At 40.3% G+C, this 12,267-nt stretch overlaps 1 protein-coding gene across 2 annotated transcripts in view; it reads right to left on the reverse strand.

Moving 5' to 3' along the window:
* The window catches only part of LOC309334317 (store-operated calcium entry regulator STIMATE-like), a 39,677-nt gene that overhangs the window by 4,898 nt on the left and 22,512 nt on the right, over nt 1–12,267 (reverse strand). The window contains exons 5-7 of one of the 2 annotated variants that reach the window (XM_081848567.1): nt 3,516–3,628; nt 2,277–2,354; nt 103–252 (exon numbers count right to left, since the gene is read on the reverse strand). In XM_081848567.1, coding sequence (XP_081704693.1) covers nt 103–252; nt 2,277–2,354; nt 3,516–3,628 — 341 coding nt within the window. The remainder of the gene's footprint in view (nt 1–102; nt 253–2,276; nt 2,355–3,515; nt 3,629–12,267) is intronic. The other variant, XM_081848568.1, reaches the window with a different exon arrangement.

Raw genomic sequence — 12,267 nt, forward strand, 5'->3', positions numbered from 1 at the left:
TTATTGGAATAAAAGCAAAAACTAAAGTTACTTAAGGTTGCACCATCACTCCCTTCTCATTTGCTTACTGTAAACTATAGGAATAGCAAATGCAGAACTTGCCTCTGACTCAGACTCTTCGTGTGAGGCTGCTCTCCTGTATCGAACTTTGCTTCCATTCCTTGAATCCTGCCCAGCTTCTTTTTCTTCAAGTTTAGCTTTTGTTTTCCCTTTCTTCATAAGGAAGTTATCAACTACCCAGAACATGAATGCCTGTTACGATGGAGAAGTCAATGTTAAGTGCCATCTGTTATTCAATCTATAAGACAGCAGTCATATTTAAGGGACTTACAGTAAGGACTCTCTATCATCTATCTATCTATCTATCATCTATCTATACACACACACACACACACACACACACACACACACACACACACAGTTAAATGGGCCACCAAGAATGCTGAGCACCTTACACTTGTGTTCAGCAGCTTCAATTATAAAGAAAACATGAAGGAGATGTTTCAAACAGGAGTAGTCAACTTGGTGCCCTCTCAGATGTCGTTGGATTCCAAATCCCATCAACCTCAGCTTTCCTGGTTGATGGCTAGGGATGATGGGAGCTATAGTCCAGCAACATCGGGAAGGTACCTCATTGGCAACCCAGGTGTAGCACATTTCCCTACTTGCTTAGAAAATAAAAAATTGGTTTTAGTGGATTAGCATATACAACAAAAACTCATTTCTATGTAAGAATTCTTATACTCGCAGTGAATGTTCACATTTCTCCTGTATAATTACTCAGCAGGTAAGATAATGCAAAGAAAAAACCCAGAGTGCTACCAAGACAACAGAAGGACTAAAAAACTATCCACTTTTACATTTAGCAAACATTTATTTAAATTGTGTGCCCTCTGATGTGGCTCATGATTGAAAAAATAAAGAGTGGCAGACAGATTGACTGGAAATATGTGCCAGCTTCAGATTTGGTATTCACTGAAGACTTTGAGTTAGGACTTTGCTGCACTTTGAAGTGTCTTGCTGAATATTGATTAGATTATCCTTTAAATGTTTTAGTCACACATGTTATCAGACGTGAGATACATGAGATGGTGACCCATCTATTATAAATGCTGCTTCTGAAAAGATCAGCTGCACAAGGCTGCACATATTTCATTTATGAAAGTTATTTATCTGAGTGCAGCAATGGGAGCACAGTGGTGTGTAAAAGCACCCTGTTGTTCTCCTGACTTGAGGCAAGATCTTAATTTTGACATACGAAACCTTATTCAATTTGTGCCTGGTGCAAAACTGCTTCCTCTTTTAAAATATTTCAAGAGCGAAAAGCCCCATGTCCAACTACACTGTACACAGTTGTTCCCTTGGGCCACTTGATAAGTCAAATGGTAGTCAAGTATTTTAAAACTGTAATTGTAACGGAGAAGCACATGAAATACAAAATACAGCTAGTTAACTTATGAAATAATGGCATTAAATAACAAAGTATCGTAATTATTCATAGCTCCCAATGTTGTGTAAATAGAAGTGCATATTAGCAGTATGGCAATAATATTTAATGCTGTATTGTTTTTAACACTCGATTGGGAGTCGCCCAGAGTGGCTGGGGAAACTCAGCCAGATGGGTGGGGCATAAATTATTTATTATTATTATTATTATTATTATTATTATTATTATTATTATTATTATTGAGTCTTGACTATGGACAGAAACATACTGTTTGGCACAAAAAGCAAACAGTCCTACACTTAGCAATGTGGTTATTGTTTAGTGTGCATCTGCACGTACTTCCAATGGAACATGTGCAGATCTTCAGGAGCCTTTACTTGTGTAAGAAAAATGCCCCTATAAAATCAGCACGCTTAGCTTCACGGAGTAGTTGAACACAGTCAAAGAACAGACAAGCAGCTCAAATCAATTTATGTGCCTCAATATGAATAGGATTAAAACTAATTTTAAAAATGATTTCTGATTATTCCCTACTTTTGAAAGCAAAGAGTGTGTGTATGTTGTGTGTGTGTGTGTGGGGGGGTTGGCTTCCCACTTATCCATTAATGTTCTTACAATCACCATAATGGAAGAGAAATCACTATTTCTTTGAAGAGGATTTAGAAATGATGAAAAAATTGATACCTGTCCTACATCTAAATGCTATGTTCAAAGCCAATTAACCTTTTACATTTATGTTCCGTCAAGTGCCACTGCAATGTATTTGCACTCCCAAGTATAAATATTTTTAAACACACTAAATATCCAGAAAACGTTTGTTTATACCAACATTTACAAAGAAGGGGACTATTAGCATGACAATAGCCAGCTCCAACTGAGGATTCTTTATAGGATTCAATACAGCTACCTGCAAAGAGAGAAAGAAGCACATTAATATTATGGAATTACATACATGTACAACTGAGTTTTCAGGTTATCTTTTTTCACTGTATGTGGTATCAAGTTAAAGGGACGTGGGGTTGGGAAGAGCTGAGGGGACAGAAATGAAATAGGTTTTTACTAAGTGAAATCCAACATTACGTGACTGAACTCTTTTCAGAGCATGAGAGGGCTGCAAGGAAGGAAAAGATGGTGAAGTCCTCTTAGAGGAGTGGAAGTCTGTTCCACTCATGTACAGATACCATCAGATGCAGCCTATAGTATAATGACGATACTAGGTTTGTTCTTAAACGATGTTAAGATGTGTACCTATTTCACTAGGGCCTGAAATAATAAATTGAACATTAAACATATCCAGACACTTTATTGCTTTAATCCACAATGATTAAAAAGCACTGTTGGTCAGCAACAAGTGTATTTTGAAATAAATGGCCTAGGAAATACTATTCAAAGCCCTGAATACTGTTAGCTCCAAGAACCAGAGACCTCTGCATCTGGAACTTGTTTATACGAGGCAGACTGATAGTTGCAGACCTTGCAATTTTCTAGTCAGCCTCATGAAAGCAGAATTCAGAAAAAGGATAAAACTGGAAAAAGAGGGGTGGTGGAAACTGTATGTAGTTGCAGAACACATAGGCATGTCACCTGCTTCTAGATTACCAAGTGATCTATTAATTTTTCAGCACTTTAATATTTAGATGCTTGGCACTGCCCTAGAGTCTATGATAAGATCCTACTCTCTATTTGGGAGTCTACCATCACATATACAGATTTTAGCCGACAATGTCATACCCAAAGAAGTCCCATTGAAGTCAACGGACTTAAGCCTGCCATTGATTTCAAGTAGTCTACTCAGAATACGACTTAGTTGAAAGAACCCAAGATAATAAAGTGTAACTGAAGCATCTACTCAGCAGGACAGAAGGAAGGTTTTTGAATAAATGGTTATTCATACCCTACAAATGCAATATGGTATCTTACTATTAAGGCTTAGCTACCACAAATATTTTCATTAGGTCAGTTGTTAGCACTGGACTAGTCTCATTGAATTAAATTAAAGCACTGGTTACTATATGGTCTGTCTAACTATCTCTCTATCTATTAAACATATGTATATCAAGACTCAAACCTCTTTCCACTGAGGTATTAGGAGAACTATGATGATGATGGTTTTCTCAAACATCATGATGACTATGTACAATGCACACTGGCCCACCCAAGCACTGCACTGAAGGGGGTCACCTACAAAACAAAACACAAATGGTTAGCAAGCAAGCAAGCTTAAATCGCATCTGAGTAGCTAGGAAGACACTAAGAAATCTTGATTCTTGGTTGTCCCTTATTTGGAAACAAAACTGTTTAATCTCATTCTAAGACAGATTTACAAGATTTCGAAAGTTGAAACTGAACACACACAAAGGTGGAAGCATTCATTTCTCATGTGCCCTGAGGGCTCCTCTAATATTCTGTGTTTACAAAATGAACCTGCCCCTAAACAAAAAACCCCACCACCTTTCATTTTGTGTCGTGTGTGGCAAATGGCTGCATCTTCTAATCAAAACTTAAAATGTTATATATACACTGTCTCTGGACTGAGCAAACGAAAAACGAAAACTAACCTCCTGTAATAGTGAATAACCACTGTTACAAAACACCAAACAGCTAACTGCAATAGCACTTATAACAATTTTTTGAAAAAAGACTCTTCACGTTGTCTGTGCCTTCTTACGACACGTGCATGTTCAGCCTAATCCTGAAACCTTTCACCAAATCATCAAGGGTGCTGCCTATTCCTTCAAAGTTGTTAGCAAAAATACTGAAAGGTAATGGACCCTTCACTAAACTTCTGCAAAATGTCACTGGGTAGCTTTTCACAGTTTAGTGCCCATACAAATGAGTCACTATTCCTCTATGGAGGTCAAATCTGGGATTCGCAGCCATGACTTCAAAAAAGAAGGCTTATAAGAAATGAGGAGACTAGTAAAAAGAAAGTTCAAAAGAGTCAAAGCTCTCTAGAATACTTGAAGGTTATTCAAATCCATAATAACATAGCTGTCAACTTTCCCCCTTTTTAAGGGAAATTCCATTATTCCAATAGGATTCCTCGCAAGAAAAGGGAAAAGTTGGCAGCTATGCATAATAATTGAAGCTCAGCTGCAATGTATGCCCTAGATGTGGAAAGTGCCATCAAGCTCAGGAAGACACCAGCATAGTGAATGAGCAGTGTCAAATATACCAGAGGGCATTCCCCCAGAAAAATGGAAGCCTTGACGCAATGAGAAGAAAAAGGAACGCAAGAAGAAATGCTATCAAACAAAAAATGGGAAAGAAGGAAAAAATGGAAAGAAGAAGATATACTCACCAAGGAAATTTGGCAGAACAAATTGATATAATACATAGAAATAGTAACTATGACTGATAAACTAAGGAATAAGGATGAGTTTAAGGTCAGTATAGTTAAAGCTATGGTTTTCCCAGTAGTGATGTATGGAAGTGAGAGCTGGCATGCCTTCTCATAAAGAAGGCTGATCGCCAAAGAATGGATGCTTTTGAATTATGGTGCTGGAGGAGACTCTTGAGAGTCCCATGGACTGCAAGAAGATTAAACCGATCCATTCTTAAGGAAATCAGCCCTGAGTGCTCACTGGAAGGACAGATCCTGAAGCTGAGGCTCCAATACTTTGGCCACCTCATGAGAAGAGAAGACTCCCTGGAAAAGACCCTCATGCTGGGAAAGATTGAGGGCACAAGGAGAAGGGGACGACAGAGGACAAGATGGCTGGACAGTGTTCTCGAAGCTACCAGCATGAGTTTGACCAAACTGCAGGAGGCAGTGGAAGACAGGAGTGCCTGGCGTCCTCTGCTTTATGGGGTCATGAAGAGTCAGACTCGATGAAATGACTAAATCAACAACAAAAGTAAGAGAAGAGTGGAGGTGTTTTGGAGATTATCTTAGAGGGTACAATATACAATTTAACCTACAAGTAGGAGTTAACATATGAGCACCAGGTAACATCAAAAAGGAAGACCTGAAATGGTAATGGGTGAAACATCAAGATCAAGATTTCCCTAGAATGCCACAGAGAGAGGGGTTGGGAAGTCTTAGGAAAAGAGATAAGCGATGGATGCTGTACGATGTGTATATAAAAGCTGTTAAAATTGCATAAATAAAAGGTTTTTTTTCAAAAAAAGAAAAAAAAACTGTGTTTTTTAGAAGCATATTACTAAAAAGCATTAAGAGCAATAATACTTTATCTAAATAAATACCAGAAGCAGGAAATCAGCTAGGTTGACAGCTGGACCACCAAACAATGAAGGTATGCTAAAGATGTCATGGCCCTGATGTTCAAACTTCTGGGGACGAGGCCAAGGATTCCGAATGGCAGAGGACATTTACCTCAGGGCCAGCCCCTGCTTCCCCCAGTACTTCTCTGGCATGAGAAGGCAATACTGTCCTCTTCTGACTTTAGTTCAGAAGCCTAGTGGAACCACAGCTGAGAAGGGTATATGAAGTTCTAAGCTTCATATATTAATTTAAATTAACAAATCAGGACTGAACTGAGATGGTATCCACCCAAGAATTCTTCTTCTTTTTTAAGTGAAACGGCTAATCTTCTAACAAAAAATATTTTAACTTTTCTCCACAAGCGACTTCTATACCTGAAGACTTGAAGGTGGCGCAGGGGAGGGGAGATCTTGGTATTTATAGGCCATACAGCAAATTGAACAAAATATTGCTGAAGAAGAATCAATATGGTTTTGCAAAGGTTAGGTCCTGTCTCACTAAACATATAGAGTTCTTTGAAACAAGCATGTGGGTGGGGCTAAGGAACTCCATGCTGATCCAGTGGCTGATGCCACTCTGCAGATAGAGGCCAGAGGGGCTCAGCCGAGAAAAACCTCTGCCCAATCCAACTCCCCCAGCCCAGCGCCAAGGAGGTTCAGGGGTGGGGCTAAGCAGCCTGAGCCACTGGATCGCAAACAGGCCCCCTTGCTGCCACATGTCTACAGTGGGCCCAGTTGTTGCACCAACTCCAGGTTGCCACGGTGATCTGACTGTTCCCCCTTACTGCTCCGGCCGACATGCTTGGCAGGACTGTGATTGTAACAGTGATCCTGCGGCTCCATTACGCTCCATCGGACTGCCCCCTGAATCAAATGCCTTGTCTAAGTCCTTTCTATACCAACTAGGAGTTTTGGCAAAATAAGTGAACTAGACTATGACATATTCAGTTTTAATTAACCCATATTAACTGCGACAAATTTTGCTCGTGGTATGCCCAAGCAGCTTCCTTATTTGCGTTGTTGTTTTCCCATGTACAGAAGACAAGCTTGTTAAGATTGACACTATTCACTCCTCTCTAGTCTACTAGGATCATATTAATTTCTCAAATATAGCTGCTGTACAACCCATCACATTCTCAATACTATTTACAATTATTTAGCTGAAGCCGCAATAGGATTCTTTTGAGTTTTTGAATTATCTTTGGAGTTTTTTAATTATCTTACTGCTCTGGAGGGAAATAGGCTACCTAAAACAGGCTAGTACAAATGTGAGTTTTTAAAAAAGCAAACAAACCCGGTGGAGTTGAGTCTTCCTGTTTACTCACATATGAGAATTGGATAAGAGGACGAAGCACTAGCTAAAATACGAGTTTTAAAAAGCTTCTGCACATGATCTGATTTGCTGTAATGGTTCTCAATAAGCAGTGTCAGCACAACTAGAATGCAGCTATTTCTTATGATATTTTCCTCTCTGCTTTCAAGTCAGTTTCATGGTATCTTCAAATACAGACTAACAGCTGAGCCTGAGAACGCTGCAATGGAAACTCGAATACCTTCAAACAGCTGTAATGTGGAATGGGCCCTGGTCATTTCCTTTTCTGGCATGGCTTTGAAAGACATGCACCAGATATTTTACTTGCTGGTCTTGATGTTTATAATCTTTTTTTATGTCAGTGCTATATAACATTTGAGCACTTAACGCTTCAAAGTCTGGAAATTTCTAATAAAGAGTGTTACTGAAGTATATCCCATGCACCGCCAATTAAATATATAACTCTGTCTAGAGTTAATTACAGATTATTAATAAACATTTCAGCAATAAAAATTCAAGCCTCTTTCTCCAGTCCAGATTTTGAATTGGTATATTGGGAACCATCTCTCTTTGTTCAGTGGAATTTGAAATATACCGAGCTCTCTATTTGCAGGTTAACACATGCAATTTTAATATATCTTAATGCTTTAATAGTAACATTTAAAATATAAAATCTTTGTATAGGATTTCTCTCACCCCCCCCCCACCAATGCAGCATAGTTCCTTTTTGCTATTGCTGTTCCCCACAGAGACACCGGAAGAGACAAACATTTCTATGTGGCTCCAAATACCCTCCTGCTCAAGATCCTTCAGGTCCGTTTTTGGAGCATCTTGCCAGAATGATATACAAGGCGCAGACCAACTCACTCCCAAACTCAATTTTCTTTTCCAAATCAATATTCTTAGTGGCTACTGGATGCAACTGAGCATGCTCTTTTCTCATGGGGCAGTGAGGAATTCTGTGTATTCCTGCAAACCTTGAAATTCTCCCACACAAAGACAACAATCCTTCGTATATTTTCCTGGAGTCAACAAGACCCATGTTAAATTACATGCATGTACTGTCATGTATAAATTTATGGGTGCCTCCTGTCACCAATGTAGCAAATCTCATTATTCCACAGTACCTTCAGATGCACACATCTCACAATTCCTATACAGTGAACCCTCCAGATACAAACTTTATTTGTTCCGGGGGTCCTTATGTACCCCAAAATGTCTACAACGTGAGGTACCGCTTCTGCGCACGGCACGATAGAGAGCTTCTGTGCATGCAGTGAAACCCGGAAGTATACACTTCCAGGTTTGCCGTGTTCACAACCCGAAAGTTACATTACCCGAGGGTCCACTGTATAGAACTAAGCAAAGTGTGAAGCAAGAAGAAGGGGCACACTTAAAGAACACACTAAGCTGCCTTTCCTTAGCCTCTTTTCCCTTCTTTTCTTCACATGTACTAAAGACACATTTTGGCAACTTGCAAGTTACAAGGGATTCCAGGTGCCATTAAAAAAGAAGAAGCAAGTTTATGTATTTTGCTTTGGCAGAGCTCAGGCTTTCAAAATTGTGTTTCGTGGCCCCTTCCCTTCTGCTCACTCATACTACAAGCCTGGTGGGAAGCGGGTTGTGTTTTATCTGTTTTATATTGTATAGAGATCTTAGGATTTATCCAGGTGCTTGTGAAATAAAATTATTATTAATCAGTCACGAGAAACTCATTATCTGTATATCAAATACTGGTTGAAAGCTATTCCACCATTTTCAGAGGAAATAAACAGCTTTACTTAAATATAATGGGAAGGGAACCAAAACTCGAGGGCTGTTTCTCTTTCTACACTACATTCTACACTGCATGTCTCCCTTACCGCAGGAATTCCCCCACCAGAGAAGTGTCCTGATAAACAGGTAGGGAAGCCAAAGCAGGAATTAGTTTCTCGATGCTGGCGTCAGTATAGAAAACCCTCACTTATATGCCCAACTTCCTCATTACAGATACATACAAGTATGAATGGACCTGTGTACAAAAGATAAATGCAAAAGTCATTGTTGCACTGCTTAGTCTCAGGTTAAAGTAGGAATAGTAGTAAGACTTTCAAACAAATAAAAGTATTTCCCTCCCCCAATAAACGTTTCAAGACTGGAACAGAAATTTAGTAGCCTCCGTTTTAGAATAGCTTAGCAGTTGCTGTACAAAATCCATTTTGCACAGCCCAAGTGTACCTTAATTGAATGACAGGAGGCCAAGAAGAAAAGACAACAACCGATAATCTGGCGGACGCTGCCTTTCCATTCAAAGCATTGCTCAACTGCAAGCATTGCAATGTTACGGCAAAAATCTGGGTGCGAGGCTGCTCTGCCACCCAGCTCATCGGACTAAGTCCGTGGGTCCCTGCGGAGGAAAATGAGCTCAGCCGGAGACAGGAGCAAACTGCAGAAGATCCAAGTTTATTGCGCAACAGGTTCAAGGCGAGATTGAACAGTGAGAAAGGGGTGACATGAGTTTTTGAAACTCCCTCCATGACCCAGAATACAGTGCAAAACACGTCATGAATACATCACAGAAAGGTGGGGTTACACAGATCAGCACTTCAGGAAGGTGGGGGGGTTACACAGATTAACATATGGAGGAGGGAGGGGGGGAATATGCAGAGCTGGAGATATGCACAGATAAACACTTATTTTAGTCCCTTTTGACATTGACGATTGGAAATAAATTGATATATTGTAGCGAAGAAGAAGGTGAAGAAGACATGCCCCCCCCCTTCCGTAACAGCAAGGACTGACCTGCTGGGAGCCTGAAGGGCCCTGCCCTGCTTCTCTCCACCTGGCTTGGGGCGGGGCCTGACAGGCTCCATAAAGGACTGCTGCTGCTGCTGCTGCTGCTGCTGCTGGGCAGAGAGGGCTCCGTTTTTGTTTTTTAAATTGCTTTTATTTTTTATCTGTGTCATTTTATATTGTGATTGATATTAATGCTGTAGTCTTAGTTTTAGATTTTATGATTTATGTGGAAATTGTTTTCCATTTGGTTGTGTACTTTTGGTTGTGTTTTATTTACTGCTTATGACTTCTGTTAAGTTGGTAATTATGTAAATCTTGTTATGTTGTAAGCCGCCTTGAGCACTGTTTTAACTATGAAAAGGCGGCATACAAATAAAATGATGATGATGATGATGATGAATGCAGACATAATGCTGCCACTCTTTTAAATAAGGTTAAGCGATTGGAAGAGGATTGCACACTTCCAGCTCTTATGCTTATTACATGTAGATATAAATCTCGTGTGATGGTGTTAACCATTGTATAAGCATTACATCTGCACCAACCCCTGGAGTACTGGAGGATCAACTTCAAGTGTTAAGCTCTGTTTGAAAGCTGACTGATCAGTATAGAAGCAATGCTGCACCGTAGCTAACGCTGACAAAATAAAGGAGAGCTGAATTTACATGGAAGAGAGTAGGAAGCTTGCAAGGCTACAGCCCAAGGGTGGACAATGTGATGCAAACTACACTTGCCATCATTCCTGACCACAGGTCAGAAAATGCACACATGCATTTTAGCAGTTTCTTGGTTCTCACCTATTATCTTACTTTTTTTCTCTGTTGAAATAGTAGCGCCCATATGTAATATAACTATCAATCAAAGGAGGCTGTGAAAGAAATACAAGTGCCAGCGTTTAGACTCAGACTTCCCTCACTCTCCCCATGCAACTCAATCTGCCATATCACCAGCAGCTCCTACTGCATATGTTGAGGTATCAATTCTCCTCCCAAGACACTATCAAATTAAATCCATAAAAAGACAGGCTTTTAATATGAGAACAGAGTTGTTGTCTGTCCTACTGAAGTAATATCAAGCTATCACTAGGGATCAAATGATACATCTAGGAAAGTGAATGAGCTCATAGGAGGCAATCTGAAAATGCAAGAAAGGTCAGGGAGTGTTTCATTAGTTAATTCAGGGGGGAAAAGAATGCTCATTTTCCTAATCCTAAGCATGAATTAAAATACTCTCTTCCTTTAGTCTACTTCCCACCTGGCACTTTTGAAACAGAGGAAGCTTTGCAGAGCAGTTTGTGATATTGCAAGAGATTTCTGCGCAGAGTCAGAAATCCCACTGGGCATGCCTAAAGTTCATCTCTGGAACTTGGCCAAAACTGCACTGCTGAACCTCAGTAATTCTGACTTATGATCTCATAGAATCATAGAGTTGGAAGAGACCACAAGGGCCATCGAGTCCAACCCCCCTGCCAAGCAGGAAACACCATCAGAGGACTCCTGACATATGGTTGTCAAGCCTCTGCTTAAAGACCTCCAAAGAAGGAGACTCCACCACACTCCTTGGCAGCAAATTCCACTGTCGAACAGCTCTTACTGTCAGGAAGTTCTTCCTAATGTTTAGGTGGAATCTTCTTTCTTGTAGTTTGGATCCATTGCTCCGTGTCCGCTTCTCTGGGGCAGCAGAAAACAACCTTTCTCCAAGGCATCCTAAACACTTTCAGGACTTAAGTGCAAAGACGTTTATTTCTGAATCTAATATAAGCGGGGAGCAAATCTCTTTGCAAGGAGGAAGAGTTATCCAATCTGGCATAATAGTGGAAATTTTTTTTGCATCTGGAGTCTCCCTGAATCCACTACCCAACTGAAAGTAGTGGGGGAAGAAATGAATACTGGGCTCAGGAAAATCTTAGACAAAGATAAACCCAGTAACTGTACAAAGCCATTTCACCCGAGGAGACAAGCACATCCATGAGCTCAATACTCCCTATTGGGTTAAGTAAAGAAGGACTTGCCAGGATCCTCCTAGATGCAGGATGCTTTGAGGGTGGCTAGTAAGAAATTCAATTTAGACATGATTCAGCATTGAAATATTTGCACCAAGGCAGGGAGAGGCTTCAGATGAGCCTGTGATAGTGTTCTCTTTTTCTTTATCCAATACGGGGAAGAATGGGGATGTGCTGGGTAGTTCTTCCCCGCCTGCAGCAGGGAGCCTGTTGTGTTTGTGGACGCTGCCTGTAGAATTTAGAATCTTGCGCATTTAGAGTTCTAAATTGTACAGGATGCTTTAACAGATACAGCAAGTCTCCTACTGCAGATGGGTATGGAGATGAGACAGAGGGGGAGAACCCGTGAATAGGGCTTTACTGTGTATTACTCCAGGTCCAAATTATTACATATTTCATGCTTGTAACGTGAGTGGTGTTTTACAAAAACACAAGAGGATAGGTCTTTCAATCTAAAATTTGACGTAGGAGACAAAGGAAGGGAAATGGATGCAGGGGAAAACAGAA

This window comes from Podarcis erhardii (genome assembly GCF_964252035.2).
Source record: "Podarcis erhardii genome assembly, chromosome: 2".
In the NCBI taxonomy this organism is placed as follows: Eukaryota; Metazoa; Chordata; class Lepidosauria; order Squamata; family Lacertidae; genus Podarcis; species Podarcis erhardii.